Below are 17,809 nucleotides of genomic sequence, written 5' to 3' on the forward strand. Positions count from 1 at the left end.
ACTCAAACCAGAAGTAAGATTCCCAGTCTGGTATGGTCTGGGATTTGCTGTTAATTGCTTTTTCTTTTTGCTCCTGCAGCCTTGTGAACTTGTGAATTTTACACGAAAAAACTGCCGTAAGTAGGGAGCATATTCTTTGACTCCACCTAGTCACCCTTATAAGAAAAAGCCTCCTCTGGAAGCCCTGTAGACTGTTAGTTTGTATCAGGTCTTGGGTTGATGTTGACTGGTAGCTTTTAATTGTCAGAATTTTTCAGCAGGTATGTAAAGCAGGTTTACACTTTCTGCTTGTTTTTCCTACGTTATAATTACAAAAATTGTAACAAATTTCTCTTCTCTACATTTAAAATTAAATTAATTCTTTGTCATTGTACCACTCCACCTTTGGTGACTTCTCAGAGAAGAAAATGTTTGTCCTCCTGTTTTGAAGTATTCATTCTCTCTCAGCCTTCTCTGCTTAGCAGAACCTAGAACAACCTCTTTAAATCTAATCCAGTCTAATTGCATTGTTTAGAGTATTTGATTGTTGAAGAGAAGTGTTGTCCCTTGTGACAGTTTCTGATACTTGTCTGAGCTTTAGATTGGTCTCCTTAAAGTGAGTGAATATGCCTCTGTTTTCATGAATGTGATTCCAAAATAATTTAACTCCTCTCCGTCTCTTCATTCCAGCTTGCTCTTCAGGTAAGCCCATCAGTCCTCTGCATGCCCATTCTTCATAGACTAGGAAAAAACTAACAATATACGAGTTGTGGAAATACTTTGACACAAATGTTTTGTTTCAAGATACAGGCACCTGTCCAGCTTATCCGACTGAGGTGGTGTTTGCCTTTGATATGTCCGAAGATGTTACTCCATCTGCATTTGAAAGAATGAGAAACATTGTTATGTTATTGCTGAAGACCATTAAGATCAGCGAAAGCAATTGCCCAACAGGGGCTCGTGTCTCCATTGTTTCTTTCAACGCCAACACGCGTTATCTCATCCGTTTCTCAGAATTCCAAAAAAGCAACTTGCTGCTCCAAGCAGTCCAGAGAATACCGCTGGAGAGATCCACTGGAAAACGTAATATTGGGGCAGCCATGAGATTTGTTGCAAGAAATGTCTTCAAACGGGTTCGTCAGGGCATCCTCACGAGAAAAGTTGCCATATTTTTTGCCAACGGTCCGTCTCAGGATGATATGGTTATCAATACAGCTGTACTGGAGTTGAGTGCCTTGGATATCACTCCAGTGGTTATTGCCTTCAGTGAAGTGCCAAATGTCAAACGTGCCTTTTCAGTAAGTAGATTGACTATGGAAAATTGGATCAGTTGTCCATTTGCTTAGTATCTACTAGTAGTTGAGTAAAGCATGCTCTCAAGCTAGTAAGTTGTATAATATTTTAACAAAGAAATACTGATTCACTTGACATAATGATCACCATTTGACCTCTTTCTGCATGTGAACTATTTATAACTCATTGTTTTAGGTCAAATCATATAATTTCAATAACTTTTAAATTTCATTTGTTTACTCATGGTGTTTCTCTTTTGAAATGGTGACATTTACTAACCATTTAATTAAAAACAAAACAAACAAACAAAAAGAACAGCTGCAGCCGTTGTTTCTAGAAAGAGCAGTAGTAGAAGGCTTCAAGTATACCAGTTTGTTTTCCAAAAGCAAAATCATTTTTGATAGCTATATTTCCATTAGTACAAGAGAAAGAAGTAAAGCCTTTCCTTTCAAAATATTACTTCATATGAAAAGGTAGTAAACAGAAAATAAGCACTGAATTTTTCCAGGCACCAAAGGACAACAATTCTAGGTTTCTTTAAGGTTTGATAATATGAATTAAATATTTCTCTCTCTTTTCAATTTCTTTTTGTACCATCTGTGGTACAGATGGTACAAAACCATCAGTTTAAAACCATCAGTGTAAACCATTCAGTTTAGAACCATCAATTATAACTTTTTCAAAATAATATTCTTTCCAGCTGCTGTTTCTTCACAGTCATCCTTATAGAAGGAAATTGTGTTACATGTAATGAAAAATGTAAGACTTGGAGGCTAGGTTGTGATTTAGTAGCATCTATGTCAGTCCTTTAATACTTTCTATTGCAATTTTTCTCATGTAGCCTCTTATCTATTAGAAAATTCACATATTTGTTTGGCTGAATGTTAATTAATCTGAGTGAAAGAATTCTGTTGGCATATGAGAAGGAAAATTATTCCCTGGGCTGCTTCCCAGGTTAAACAAGAGCAAGCATCATTATTTTGTTTCATTAGTATAAGCAGATTATGAATCTGAATGCATATCACGTGTTATGTACAAAGGTGCCAACTCTCTGTAAGTCAGTTTTCAGAGTAGAAAAGATTAGAAAAAGAACACCCACATTTTCCAGTTAATCCATATTTCCCATTGGCTGGAAGGACAGTTAGACTGGGCATTTTAAACTTCCCAAAGAAATAAATAGAAGGTTATACTGAGATCCGTTTTCAGTCTTTACATTTATATTAGCAGGCTGAAGTACGGCCTTTGTCAGATCATCCTGACTCCAATGAAGCATCATCCAAGGGCTGATAGGTAGTTAAAGGTATCCTGGGAACAGATCATAGAATCATCTACGTTGGAAGAGACCTTCAAATCACCAAGTCCAACCATTAACCTAATCTGCTGAGTCCCATCATTAAACTGTGTCCCTTATTGCCATATCTACAAGTCTCTTAAATATCTCCAGGGATGGTGAGTCCATCACTTCCCAGAGCAGCCCATTCCAATGCTTGACCACACTCTCCATGAAGAAATTCTTCCTAATATCCAATCTAAACCTCCCCTGAAGCAACTTGAGACCACTTCCTCGCATCCTGAGAAAAGTTCACTTGAGAAAAGAGGCCGACCCCCTCCTTGTTGCAGCCTTCTTTAAGGCAGTTGTAGAGAGCAATGAGATCTCCTCCAGACTAAACAACCCCAGTTCCCTCAGTTGCTCCTTGGAAGTCTTGTTTTCTTATCCCTTCACCAGCTTTGTCACGCTTCTCTTCACACACTTTAGCAACTCAATATCCTTCTTGTAGTGAGGGTCTGAAAAATGAACACGATATTTTAGGTTCAGTCTCACCAGTGCTACGTACAAGGGGACAATCAATTTCTTTGTACTGCTGGCCACATGATTTCTGATGCAGTCCAGGATGCCTTTGGCCCTCTGGGCCACCAGATGTAGTCCAAAAATCTGAAATGTAAATACATTGCATTTTACAGTAACCAGAGATTTTTAGCTATGCTGTATGTGATGTATGGAGCCATTTCCTCCATGCTTTGTTCTAACAGATCTGCATTTCAGTCTGTATAGAATCAAAATGAAGACAGAAAATACAGATTGTGGGGTTTTGCCTATTGTGTCTCAGTTTGTAAGAATATTTTTTTGCTGGTGCATCTTTCCCTGTGTGTAAGCAACACACTTATCTGAACAGAGTTAATACTCTGAATATACCGAACCTCACAAACACCAGGCTAGAGTCTGTCCATATGCTGTATAAAAATGAAGAGGATAACTAGCATTAACCCGCATTGTGAAGTGCTGGCTTCATCCTGATTTACAGATAATATATAAGTCATGTCTTTTACTACAGGAGTTTCGTTCCAGGTGTGGTAGGAATCATACACGTGAACAATGCAGAATTATAAATAGCACATGAAAGTGTTAGAGCACAGAGCAATCTTGAGTAACAGCAACCTAGCCAACTTCAAGGCAAAGCTATGAGCAGCTGCTTAACAAGGGGAAAAGCAAAAGCAAACCTCACTGCCCAGCTCTCATTTATGGTTACAGTCATGGAATGATAACCAACCTCACCACCACCACCCAAAAAATACAACTTCCCTTTTTCTTTCAAATAGTATTCTGCCCTTGCAATTCAGAAATGTTTTATCTTCATGATGCTTTCAGACTAGCTGCAGATTCTTAATTTATTTGGTTAGTTTGCCTTAGGAGCTTCAGTTTGGAGATCACTTAACCAGTCATTGTCAATTTTAATTCATTTGAAGAGATCCATCTATAGCATCCTTTACAGATATTAATCAGAAGTTATTATCAGTGTTGTGTATAACACACCTGTAAAGCTTAAGTTTAAAGCAAAGTAATAATTATTTCTTTCCTCATTTAAGTGGTTAACTTCCTGCAATGAGATGATGTTGTACAGCCATTTTTATTTAGCTTAGTCAACAAGGAAGTATATTTTCTCTTGAATCGTATTTAGATGGGATTGGGTGGTCAGTGAAATGGTAAGATGCTAGTGAAGCATCTTCAGGATTCCTCAAGCCTTTGTGTGACAAACTTTTTTTTCTGCTGGAGAATATATATTTCTTCAGTTGATCACAGGCAAAACATTTGTTGTTCTAATGCTAGAAGTTTATCTCCCAAGAAAGCATTTTCACTAAGGAGGATTTTTCTTTCTCGAAAAGAGCTGAGACAGAAAATCATGTCCTTTTCTCTGTAGCACCCTACTAAGAAAAGAACAAAGGTTATGGGTTTTCACTGGCAAAAAGTGACATCTATAAAGATGCCTCCTCCCACATTTTTTTTTTTTGAAAGACTGTGTTACTCAGGCCAGAATATATGTTCTTCATTGTCAAGGGGAGGCTATGGTGACCTGCACAGAAAAGATTTGATGACAGGAATTGAAATTGTGAGATTTTTCTTTCATTCATTTTCTTTCATTTACTTACAGTTACAATCACACGATGTCTCATTTTTCCCCTCATTTGTAGTATAATAGCACACAGCCACCCTAATCAAGATATGGGTCACCTTATGCATACAGAGAATAAAAGTTGAATCCATACCTAATCTAGATTCTATGAAAGGCAAAGTATAAAATGAATTTGTACATAGGACTTCAGTGCAACACCATTCAGAAATATTTGAGCTAGCTTTGAATGATCTATTATGACTGTATTAAACTGGCTAGTAAAAGTGTTAATACCAGTTAATTGTCATTAGGAGTTGCAAAAGCTTAGCAATCTCTGTACAGCATGGTGTTAAATCTTTAGGAACACGGAGATCTTCTTGTAATGCTCCAGATATGCAGATAGAATGCTCCAGGTGGCAACTGAAGTCTTCTGTCTACATGTTCAGTATCACAATAGCAGTGAAACCACCAAGTTAGGGACAAAATATATTTCAGTAGAGAAGTAGTAATGATACTAAGAATTAAGAACAAAGAGAAAACATGATCTGTGTTTGGCGTATATACATTTTAACATTACTTTTATGTCTGCTTTAAAACCTAGAGTGATAATACTGGAAGATTTCAATTATTTGTTTGGGAAAGACAACTGGATGAGAGTTTGGACAGCATCATATATTGTACACTTTGCTTTGGTAAGACATTTTACATATTCCAGCTGTTGTATTGGTCTTTTTACACTTTCAATAACAAATCCTATGTTTTTGAATAAAATAATTCTTCTGGGCAATATGAATAGTAAGAATTAGAGTCTCAAAACCACAAAAGCTATTTAATTGCTATCCAATTGCTATTTAATTATAACAGAAATGCACTTAAAATAATGTCGTGTTTCTAGGAACACATGTTCGTTTACTATAAATTCTGTATTTTGAGGTGGGGAGAAATTGCTAAACGATGATAATGTTTCAGAATGTTGAACAGTGGTCTGAAGTAAATAGAAAAAGATAGAAAAATTCTATCTTCTATTCTTTCGGTGTATTCTATTCTTTCTATAAAAGATAGAAAAATTCTCAGGGGAACTCTGATCTGTTTTTACCTTATGAACACTTTTTGATTTCACACTTGAGTAATTTCCCATGGTATCTCAAAACCTTGTTTAACAAAATTCATCCATTGTTTCTAGTAAGAACAACAAGATTTCTGATTGCTAAATTGATTTTTTTTAAATAAAAATTTAAGAAAAATTAGGTAAATAGGACTCAAAAATGTCTTTTTCTAAGCTATTGTTTTTGCTATATTGCTAAATAGTTTGCTGCGTATTGGTTCTTCTTCTCTAGATAAATGCAAGCCCAGTAAGCATTGTGAAGTGCCCATTTCTCTACCTCTTCAGATGGATATGGATATCGCTTACATTATGGACAGCTCTCACAGCATCACCAGTGAAGACTTTCAGAGAGCCAAAGACTTTGTGAGCGACATGGTAGATCAGTTTGATATTGCCTCACAGCCAAGTGAATCACGTGGAGGCATCAGAGTGGCATTGGTACAACAGGCTCCCAGGGGCTTCCTGCCTGACAGAAGCAAAACTCCTGTGGCCTTGGAGTTTAATCTAGGAACATACACTAATAAAGATTTGATGAAGAACCATATCCAGGAGTCTGTTCGCCAACTGGAAGGGCCATCAGCCATTGCTTCTGCACTACAGTGGACAGTTGAAAATGTATTTTTTAAAGATCCCAGACAAAGAAAACACAGGGTCATATTTGTAATAATTGGAAGCAAAACAAGCACATGGGACAGAGAGAAGCTGAAAGATGTTTCACTCAGAGTCAAGTGCCAAGGATTTACTGTATTCACTCTTGCGCTTGGCAATAATGTAAATGACAATGAGCTGATAGAACTGTCAAGCTCCCCCACAGATCAGCACTTACTGACATTGGGCAGGGTTTCAACATCTGAGATGGCATATGCGCAGAGGTTTAGCCGGGCATTTCTAAATCTGCTACAACGTAAGTAGTATGCAATGGTGTTTGCATAAGTTACAGAAAGAATGAGAAAATGCTGTGTAAAAAAGGTAGTCAGTGTATGCACTATCATTCTTTCTAGTCATAACCTAACTAGTCTGTCTTTCATCTATAGTTTGCAGCAGATGCTGGACACTAGAATCACAAGATTATTAAGGTTGGAAAAGACCTTCAGGATAACCTGGTCCAACCATCCCCATACCGCCAATGTCACCCAATAAACCATGTCCCTAAGCACCACGTCCAACCTTTCCTTGAACACCCCCAGGGATGGTGACTCCACCACCTCTCTGGGCAACCCATTCCAATGCCTGACTGCTCTTTCTGAGAAGAAATGTCTCCTGATTTCTAACCTGAATCTCCCCTGGAACAACTTGAGGCCATTCCCTCTAGTCCTATCACTGGTTATCTGTGAGAAGAGGCCGACCCCCAGCTCCCCACACCTTCCTTTCAGGTAGTTGTAGACAGCAATAAGGTCTCCCCTGAGCCTCCTCTTCTCCAGACTAAACAACCCCAGTTCCCTCAGCCACTCCTCACAGGACTTGTGCTCCAGGCCCTTCATCAGCTTCGTAGCCCTTCTCTGGACACGCTCCAGGGCCCTGATGTCTTTCTGAGTGGAATGTCTTTCACAAGTCAAAGTGCTAGTGACTACAGAACAATATTATATTCAAAAATGATGCTTTGGGTCAAAATCTTAAGTATTTTTTTTCCTTAAGTTTTTATGGCTATATTGACTCCACTATCACTGAAGAAAGACTATTCTTCAGCCAAGAAAGCACAGTTATTTTCCCGATTTAGGTCTCCATTTCTTCTCTGATCCTTGACACCTGTGTTTCTCCTCAGACCCTTAGCAGATCCAGATTTACTGAGCTGTTAATGCTTATTTAGGCTTTTGGGCAGATAAAAGTTTAAACATTAGCAGTTCTGGCTTTAACCTCTCTTTACTGCAGTTATTCCTCCTCTGTAGAGCAAAGAAAGTACTTCTTAACTTTCTAAGACATATTCATGTAGATGAGCAGTTTTTAGGTGCTTTGAAATATATGCCAGAGAACATCAAGAAGGAAATTGTCACTGATTTAAAATCCCCATCATAACTATGTGCTTAGATATCAAAGTTTCTATAGAAGGATAAATAGTGTGTTACAGAGCAAGATAAAAGTATAAACCATTGATTCAGGAGTCACGCTCATCTAGCTGATCTCTAATATCATTTTATTTTCCTGGACATTGTGCCAGTCTCTGTAGATATGGTGTGTTACTTATTCAAAGATAAAATCTCCTGTTCACGAGAAAAAATGTGGTTATTTTTTTCCTTTGTGTTTTTTTTTTTTTTCTCTCTTTTGCTTTTTCTTCTGCTTTCTATTAAACATACTGGGCTTTGGAGGAATTTAAAATTTACCTGTGGCACATATGCTTTCCCCACAGAAAAAATTAACACATATCCTCCTCCTGAACTTCAAGAAGAGTGTGAAAACTTAGATCGAGGTGACACACGAAAGCAAGTGTCTACCACTGAAAGGTTTGGAACTACCTATTAAACCTGTTGCGTGGGTATGGGATAAAATGATATATTTACACTTATCTCCAAACATAAGATATCTCCCTTTGGATTACTAGTTATATTCAAATCACCTTTGACAGAAAAAAAAAAACTTGCAATGTTCAGAAGGAATGAGCCATGTGTATTTTTAATAGCTGTACTGCTGCTTAAACACTGGTTTTTGTTTGTTTGTTTGTTTGTTTGTTTTTCCCCTCCCTCCTTCACAGGATGCCTTTTTCCAAAACTGATGAAACTGATTACAGTGGCTATTTAAAAGACATTGAAACAACGGAAAGTAGACTCCTGGAAAAAGTTAGAGAGATTAGCACAGAACCTGTATACACGGTTCCAGAAATGGGATATGATTCTGAGGAGAAGGAGTATTTCACAGAGGAAGATGCTGAAGGAGAAAAGCCACAAGAGTATAGAGGAGCTCAGGAGAAAAAGGAAAACCTAGAGGCAACATTGGAAACTGGAGCTGACTACAATGTTTATGGTAAGATTTTAGAGCACAAAAATCTCTTTGAATTCTGTAGAAAGACTCTAAACTGTGAAGGACTTGGTTGAATATTTACTCAGTATGAAGCATTTCCATTAATTACATTTTCCAAACCTTTTTGTTGCCATGTCTGTATTTGGTCCAGATCTGTACAGTAAGAGATTGTAATTAAAGGCTGAACTGCAGGTGTCGTTTAAACTTTAGCTTTGATTTATAAATTTTTATCACTAATAAAATATAAAGTTATAATCCACTTTACTAGAACAACTGATCACATTAAATCCCCAAGTTGCACTTTAATTATTGAATTACTTCGTGCTGCTAACTTAGCTCAGTGTGGAACAACTAATTACATGTCTCTGCTGCAATCTATTCTTGTAGGAAGAACAGGATTCCTCACCAGAGGTATCCTGTCAAGATATACCTATATATAGATATAGATATAGATTTTTTTATTTTTTTTTTACTTTGCCTCCTATTTACACATATTTCTTTCCAGATTTGCCATTTGATTCAATAGGTATGTGAATCTGATCGTGAGTTTTCTTACCAACATGCTTTTAACACTATTAAGTGTTTCTATTATGCAGACTGTACTTGGTGATAATTTCTTTGGAAAAATCCAATGGTGTCTGCATAACTTTGGGTGTTGTTGCTCATTGATACAGCTCCCATCTCTCTGTTTTTCATCTTTCCAGTCAAAAAGGATCTGCAGAATGTCTGGTAGCCCCATCCCGAATGAGATGGCTAGTGCTTTTGCAAAACTGTTTTAATAATGGATCTTTTAATTAAGAGCTAACATACCTCAAATCCCAGACATCCACAGTGCATGGCTGGCTTGCTCTGCACAGACAGAATCAGTCCCATGGCCTAACTACATGTCTATATTCTTGGATCAGTGCTCTCCATTAACAGTGAAGATATGTTACTGTTTTCACTTTGCAAATAAAATGTTTCTTGTGAGGAAGCAGTCAGGCTCATTGCACTCATGGGAGCAGTGACATAAGGCACTTACAGGAGAGGTGTGAACTGCAGTTCTCAATCCTGATTTGTAATTAGTGACCCAACAATTTACTTCTAAAAATATGTAGCACAGTGTGAGACTTTGCCTTTTGGGAAATGTGCTTTGTACTGATCTGTACTCACCTAATGCCAGATTGCTACAAAGTGTGCAACTTTCACCTTTCATTTATACAGTTCAACTCTATATTGCTCTGTAATTTGGCTAAGAGACTGTTATGGATAATTTAACCATCTGTGTATGTTCAACTGTGAAATTTTGCTGAAGGATACTGGTGTAAAGCAGAGGGACATTCAGAAAAGTTTGAAGAGTAGTTTGTGCTTTGTTTGCCTGTGCTTTATAGAATGGGTTTAATTATTTTACAACAATGTTAGTAATTGTCCATGTTAGAAGACAGACTTCTAGCAGTTCTTCTGTTTATGCCTCTGAAAATCTAGTTTCAGACATTCCTTCTTATCAAATCAATCATAAGTGGCGCCTCTGGCCGCACTGACACTGTAGGTTTGTGTGTGGATACTTAGCGACTCCTTTTAAGACTTCGAACACTGACTACCTCTCTCAACTGCTAATTTGTGCTGAACACTATTTCCCCTGAAATTCCAATGCCAGTGTGGAATCTTTCATTAAAACTCTCTCTTATTTGCCTTTTCCAGATGCATGCGACCTGCCTCAAGATAGTGGAGAATGTCAGAATTTTGATCTGAAGTGGTACTACAACAAAGACCAGAAAATGTGTAGTCGGTTCTGGTATGGGGGCTGTGGAGGCAACAGAAACAGATTTGAAACACAAGAGGAATGTGAATTCTTGTGTATAAAGTCTTTTTAGTGCAGAGAAACTTAAATTACTTTATATCTTTGGTTACACTATCAAGATGATGAGCAAAAGAGATTGAAGGGAAAGGTTTACACAGCATTTCAGCTCCCAGATTTCAGCTGAAAGAAATACTTGTTAGAGAAGTTCATATCTAGTAACTTAATAGTGAAAAGAAAATTAAAATTATTGCTTAATTGATCTGAGATGTTGAGAACTGAGAAACTTCTGTTAGCCAACACCCTACTGTTTAAAGTATTGTAAGTGTTCTTCTAAAACACCAAAATATGCACTTTTACAATGTAATGAATAAAATAAAATAACTCTTCAGATATTTTGATGAAATGATGTTAGATGCGAGACACTAATGTCAAAATGTTTAAGTTAATTTGTTTGTATTTGCTTATATACAGAAAAATACCAAAAAGCAAGGGTGTGCTGGGTCTGGCTGGGATGGAGTTAACTTTCCCCGCAGTCATTGAATTACCAGAACTTACTTCACTTTGATGTGGAGGATTTTCTACCATAGAATCATTTTCAGCTTTTTCTTTTTTTTTGTTTTGTTTTGTTTTTGGTTTTTTTTTTTTTTTCTGAATAATCCAATATATAAATAAAGTCATTCTTTCTCGAATATTTCACTTCTGCCATTGGTTCTTTGAAAAGTTTGGAAAAGAACTCTAAGATCAAGTCCAACCATTAAACTATCAGTGACAAGTCTACTACTAAACCACATCCCTATGCACCACATTTGCGCATCTTTTGAATACCTCCAAGGATGAAGACTCAATTACTTCCCTGGGCAGCCTACTCCAATGCCTCACAACCCCTTCAGTGAAGAATTTTTACTAATATACAACCCAAACCTCCCCTGCACAACTTTGAGTCTATTTCCTCTTGTTCTATCTCTGTTGCTTGGAAGAAGAGACCAATCCCCACTCTGCTATAACCTCCTTAGAGGTAGTTGTAGTGAGTGCTAAGGTCTCCCCTGAGCCTCCTCTTCTCCAGACTAAACAACCCCAGTTCCCTCAGCCACTCCTCACAGGACTTGTGTTCCAGGCCCTTCATCAGCTTTGTAGCCCTTCTCTGGACACACTTCAGGACCTCGATGTCCTTCTTGTAGTGAGGGCCCTAAAACTGAACACAGCACTCGAGGTGCGGCCTCACCAGAGCAGAGTATAGGGGGACGATCACCTCCCTGGTCCTGCTGGCTGCACTATTCCTGATACAAGCCAGGATGCCGTTGGCCTTCTTAGCCACCTGGGCACACTGCTGGCTCATGTTCAGGCGAGCATCAGCCAGCACCCCCAGATCCTTTCCTCTGCACAGCTTTCCAGTCACTCTGCCCCAAGCCTGTAGCACTGCACGGGGTTGCTGTGACCAAAGTGCAGGACCCGGCACTTGGCCATGTTGAACCTCATCCCATTGGCCTCTGCCCATCGACCCATCCTGTCCAGGTCCCTGTGCAGGGCCTTCCTACCCTCTGACAGATCAACACTTCCCCCAAGCTTGGTGTCATCTGCAGACTTGGTGAGGGTGCACTCAATTCCCTCGTCCACATCATCAATAAAGATATTAAAGAGGATGGGCCCCAACACTGACCTGGCTATTTTGGAGCAATAGATCAAACCGCGGTTTGTTTTTCGCCACAATATGCACAGTGTTTTAATTCTGAAGTGATTAATAATTGACATCCAAATTGCCTCTCTCTGTGTAATGGGTATTTCTTTACATATGCTGCCAGCTGGCAGTGGTTTTACTCCTCTTTAAAAATGAATGGTTTCCTTTCCTTAAGTCAGGTGTACGTGGGGAATGTAATTCGCCTTGTTTGGAAAACTGGTTCAGTTTTTTTACAAGAGACTGTTGGAAATTCTGCCTCTAAGAGAAGGCAGTTTGAAAATCTGGTCTCCCAATCTCTTTAGAACTCTCATGTTTTCATTTTGTTCAGATAAATAAATAATTATTTTGCTTGGAAGACAGAAGTCAAAAGTCTTGTAGCAGAGGCTGCTTCTGTTACCTCAGGTTCTCTTTGGCCCAGGAGACACGGAGTCCCCTGAGGGATCTCAGTTGCCTGCAGTCCATGTCTTCCTTTCAGCTGGCTCTTGCTTGCTATCTGGGGCTAGTTAGTCTTGATGTTGGCTCAAACTTCTTGTTTTTTCAGCAAGGGGAGAGTCTTAGTGTGTAGGATCCTTGCTCCTTGATAAGGAAATGTGTATGCCTGTGTGGACTGAACTGCTCGTGCTTTACACACATACATCTTCCATCTCATTACCTCAGACAGGCTGGTTGATGAACCTCCTTCCAGAGCAATGCAAGATAAAACCAACCAGCTGTCCCTCCTCGAAGAATGACTCTCAAAGCTTCCTAATCTGTTGGTTTTATTTTTTTATTTTTTTTTTCTTTCATCCCTGGCATAAATCCCTTGACTTTTCTCTGAAAGGAGGAATATTCTAGCTACCGCAGGATGCTTAGATGTCTAACAGCTGTCTCATCCTGCTGGTTGTGTCAGATGATCCAGCAAGTAGCATTTGCTGACTATTTTTTTTTCCCTTTTCAAACACATGGAATACTCTAGGAATTTGGAGCAGTTACACAAAGTAAACTATGAAAAGGATTATTTTGTAGGCAACTGACCAGAATTCTCTGGCTGCTGCATTTCACTGAGGAATGAATTTCAGTGTTCAGCAGATGGTGAAATGTTTCTGTGAAGCACTGAGTTCTAGTTCTAGTTCTGTTGCTATTTCTAGGCACTTAACAAGCTTTTGTGAGCAATCTAGATGCTGAATGTCATACATTGTCTGAATTTATACTGTTATTTATTTTTTTTTTGTTTTCTGGGTGCTTAAACTTCAAAACATTGTTCTAGTTAATGGAGCACCGACATTTTTAACTCTTGGCATTCCTTTGAATGGCTGTGGTGTAAACAAATGGTGGATCTGTACAAGGATATCTGGTGGTCTGTGTTGCTTGTGGTGATCTTGGGTCAGGGATCAGCCTTCCTGCCACCCCGTTCCCCAGCTGCCTTTCTGGTGCTATGTTTGCATATGTAAACCATATGTTTCCACCTACAGCTGGATTGAATTTGAAAGCAGTTTAGACACTGCATCTTAAGGACTTTCAGTGCATGCTAATAAGCTGTGGTGGTTTTACTCGGGTGGGCGGCCAAGCTCCACCACAACCGCTCTCTCACTCTCCCTCCTCAAAGTGGAACGGGGAGAAAATACGATGAAAAGGGCTCCAGGGTTGAGATAAGGACAAGGAGATCGCACAGTAATTATCGTGACGGGCAAAACAGACTGAGCATAGGGAGACAGTAAGATTTATTGCTTATTACTAACGAGCTAGAGAAGTGAGAAACAAAGGAAAGAAACCAAAAGCACCTTCCCCCCCGCCCCGAGTGGCACAGGGGAATGGGGGTTATGGTCAGTCTACAGTGCTTCTTCTCTGCCGCTCCTACTCGGTCGCTCTCGTCCCCTGTGCTGTGGGGTCCCTCCCACGGGATGCAGTCCTTGCTGAACTGATCCGGCGTGGGCTGCCCACAGGCAGCAGCTCTTCAAGAACTGCTCCAGATATGGGTCCGTACCATGGGGTCCATCCGTCAGGAGCAAACTGCTCCAACCTGGATCCCCCATGGGCAGCAGCTCCCCCCAGACCCCCTGCTCCTGCGGGGTCTCCTCTCCACAGGCTACAGGTCCGGCCCGGAATCTGCTCCAGCAGGGGTCCTCCACAGGCCGCAGCCTCCGTCAGTGCAGGTCCACCTGCTCCGCCGTGGTCTCCTCCATGGGCTGCAGCGTGGAACCCTGCTCCACCGTGGCACTCCATGGGCTGCAGGGGGACAGCCTGCTTCACTGTGGTCCTCACCACAGGCCGCAGGGGACTTCTGCTCCGGCACCTGGAGCACCTCTCCCCCTCCTTCTTCACTGACCTTGGCGCCTGCAAGGCTGTTCCTCACTCCTCTCACTCTCCCAGCTGCTGTGTGGCGCAGCGTTTTTTTTTTCTCTGTCTTAAATCTGCTCTCACTGAGGCGCAAAAGAACATCGGTTATTGGCTCAGCTCTGGTCGGCAGTGGGGCCCTTACGAAACATGGGGCAGCTTCTAGATCCTTCTCACAGAAGCCACCCCTATGGCCCCCTGCTACCAAAACCTTGCCACATAAACCCACTACAGAGCCTGGCTCCGTCTTCTTTGCATCCTGCCTTTGGGGATGTCTAGACATTGCTATGATCCCCCCGAACCTTCTCTCCTCCAGGATGAATGCACAGTGATGCACAATACAATTCCCACTGCCCACTGAGTGATGACGCCCAGACAGACCCCGCGCGGTGGCAGCCACACTCCGGCCAACGTGCTCAGTCCCAGTCTTCAGCACGACCCCATGCGGTATGGGACATGGCTCTGGCCCGTTTGGGCCAGCTGTCCTGGCTGCGTCCCCTCCCAGCTCGTGGTGCACCCGCAGCCTCCTGGCTCCAGGGCGCTATGGGCAGCTGGAACGTCCTTGACTCTGTGTAAGCAGTGCTCTGCAACAACTGAAAGATCGGCGTGTTATCAGCATCACTGTCATCCGAAATCCAGAACCCAGCTCCATACCAGCTACTGGGAAGACAAGGAACTCTGTCCCAGCTGAAACCAGGACAGCTTCGTGCACTTCCCGGCAGCTCCTCAAAAGCATCCCTGAGCGCGCATTTTACGGAATCCCGCTTCTGACAACAACGAAGTTCATGCCGTGACCTTCCGGAGGGTTGACCCCTTCAGGGATGCCCCCACCCTGCAGCTGTAGAGAGATGGCAAGTGGGAGTTGGTAGGATGCTGCAATACACAAGGACGCGGAGGCCTTCTTTGCTGAAAAGTTCTCTTTATTACACATGGCCACAGACCACCACTAGGCAATGTTCTGTGATTCAAGGCAAGCATGGGGAGAGGTATGAGGCTAATTAAGAAAAGCCATCTCGCAACACCGAACCCAGGAGTGGGCCCCAAGGAATCAAGAACAAAGTGTCACTGCAAAGACGTGAGACTCCTGTCAAAGAGTTGGGAGTCAGCCGGGCATCCCCAGCAAAGGTTCAATGGATTGAGGATGTCGTGTAGGCAAGAACAATTTGTGCAGCACAGGAAGTTCTGAGGGAGAGAGGCGCTCCATTTTGGGTCGAAAAGGAGTCCTTTTTCTATCAAGAGAGACAGAAGAGGGCAGAGGACACCACCTCCTTAGAGCAGCCAAAAGCCGCAGCTAATTTCTGTGTTTCACCTGAGACAAGCGATAGACACCGATGCTTCCTAGTCTCTGAGAAGGACACCTTTCCCAGAGCCGTTCCTCCTTCTCAGACAGTCCGTTGCTCTTGTAGTTCCTTGCTTTTGCCCTTGGTGGTGGTGTCTTCAGGAAGTCTCTGGTTCTTAGGTACCCTTAGGCTGCACTTGCAGGAGGCCAGCAGCGCCTTCCAAGGATGCTGCAGGTTGCCAGGCCCGGTTCCCAGCTGGCAGGCATTCTCTTCTGGCAGGCTTTTAGGAGGCTTTTGCTGTCAGCCTTTTTCCCAGTCGGGCCAGGTCACCTTTGCAGCTGCTCCCATCCCCAACGCTTTCCCATTCCCATGTTGACTTCTCATCCCCCAAATGACTTCTCACCCCCAAGTCTCACTTGGGGACCCGCCACCCGCAGCCACTCCCCATCAGGAGCAGACATCCCCAAACCAATCTGTGGCGCGGGCAGCGGGACAGGGCTGCGATCAACCCCACCCGCTGACCGATGCAGGAATAAGTGAAGGCAGAGGCTTTGCAGGGTGGAAAAGTTGTAATTTATTCCTGGGGTAATTGTGGCTGCCACCCCCAGCCCGTCCCCAGGTGAGGCGTGGCCGCCTGCTCAGTTGCGGGGCCTGGCCTGCCGGCCCGCGTGGTCGCCAGACCCCGGCTCCTCCTGCTGGACCCGACGTAGCCACTCTATGTCCTCCGGGTTGTCGTACCACAGGGGCAGTGGCAGTCTGTGCCTGTCCTGCCCCAAGCGCCAGGAGCGGCTGCGGACAAGCTCTCGCGCTTCAAAGGGGCTGCGCTCCCTGCGCCTGGGCGAGGCGCTGCGGGAGCAGTAGCCTGAGGGGCTCCTCTGCCGCTGCTGCTGCTGCTGCTGCCGCCGCTCCAGCCGCGCGTCGCATTGCAATCTTCTGCGGGGTCGTCGGGCCAGGCGCACAACTCCAACGATGGGCCCGCGGCACAGCGGGCAGGTGTTTCTTTCTGCAGCCCAGGCCTGGATGCAATCCAGGCAGAAGGAGTGGCTGCAGGGGTCCACGCAAGCTGCGTTGGACAGCTGGTCCAAGCAGATGGGGCATGTCTCGTCCTCGGGGGCCTCCTCTGGCTGCTCCTGCTGCTGTGGCCGGCTCATGGTGCCTGCCGCCGCTGCGACGTGGAGCTGGTCGTCCTCTGGGGGAGGCTGCCTTGGTGGCAGGCGCTTAGCAGCAGCCTGGGGTCTTCAGCACCTCCCTTGCCTCGCGGGTCGCCGGCAGGACCTCAACGCCTCACGTGTCACCAGCGTGCCACCAGGAGGACTACTGCAGATAGAACCAGGAAGAAAATATTCTAGCAGCAAACAGACATTAGCTTTCTAGGTTCAACCAAGTTGTCTAGAGTACTGTAGCTGTCAACATTCCGTGTATGGATTGCAAACATTGCTATTAGAATGGCAAATATGCTTATGATCGGTTATACTTGGCAAGACTGCGCTTAGGACAGATGAGGTACATAGATGTCTATAGATTTGAGACCCTTACCGAAGGCCCTCGATGGCTCGCGTGCAACAAGAATGGCTTCGCGTGTGCCTCTTGCAACACCTCCGCCTCTCTCTCTCCTTCCAGCCGTGGGACCTCGAGCTCTCGACCACCACCAGCCGGACTGGCCGCAGGCGCGCCGCTCAGGGCACTTATAGCCAGCCACCTTTTGTGAGGTCATAGGGTGACATCAGAAGGGTCTCGGGGTGTCCCTGATGGCAGCACTGACTTGACGGGAGTCTCAGGTATTTGAAGTGACACTTTATTCTTGATACCTTAGGGCCCACTCCTTGGCCCACTCCTGGGTTCGGTCTCTTCCGAGATGGCTTTTCTTAATTAGCCTGATACCGCTCTCCATGCTTGGCTCCTGTCAGCGTGGAGCAGCCATCTCACGTCAGCATTGTCTCACAACGGCCAGGTGACCTCTGTCAGTGCTGCCATCAGGGACACCCCGAGACCCTTCTGATGTCACCCTATGACCTCACAAAAGGTGGCTGGCTATAAGTGCCC

General features: G+C 43.0%; 1 protein-coding gene across 1 annotated transcript in view; it reads left to right on the forward strand.

The window, feature by feature from the left end:
• COL6A6 (collagen type VI alpha 6 chain) overlaps nucleotides 1-11,187 on the forward strand; it is a 47,583-nt gene extending 36,396 nt beyond the window's left edge. Inside the window, 8 exon segments of the mRNA XM_080578589.1 lie at nucleotides 80-116; nucleotides 670-681; nucleotides 784-1,277; nucleotides 5,263-5,353; nucleotides 5,999-6,670; nucleotides 8,111-8,204; nucleotides 8,453-8,721; nucleotides 10,399-11,187. Coding sequence (XP_080434715.1) covers nucleotides 80-116; nucleotides 670-681; nucleotides 784-1,277; nucleotides 5,263-5,353; nucleotides 5,999-6,670; nucleotides 8,111-8,204; nucleotides 8,453-8,721; nucleotides 10,399-10,571 — 1,842 coding nt within the window. The 3' untranslated portion in view covers nucleotides 10,572-11,187.
• The last annotated feature ends 6,622 nt before the right edge of the window (nucleotides 11,188-17,809 follow it).

This window comes from Anser brachyrhynchus (genome assembly GCF_964034855.1).
Source record: "Anser brachyrhynchus genome assembly, chromosome: 2".
In the NCBI taxonomy this organism is placed as follows: Eukaryota; Metazoa; Chordata; class Aves; order Anseriformes; family Anatidae; genus Anser; species Anser brachyrhynchus.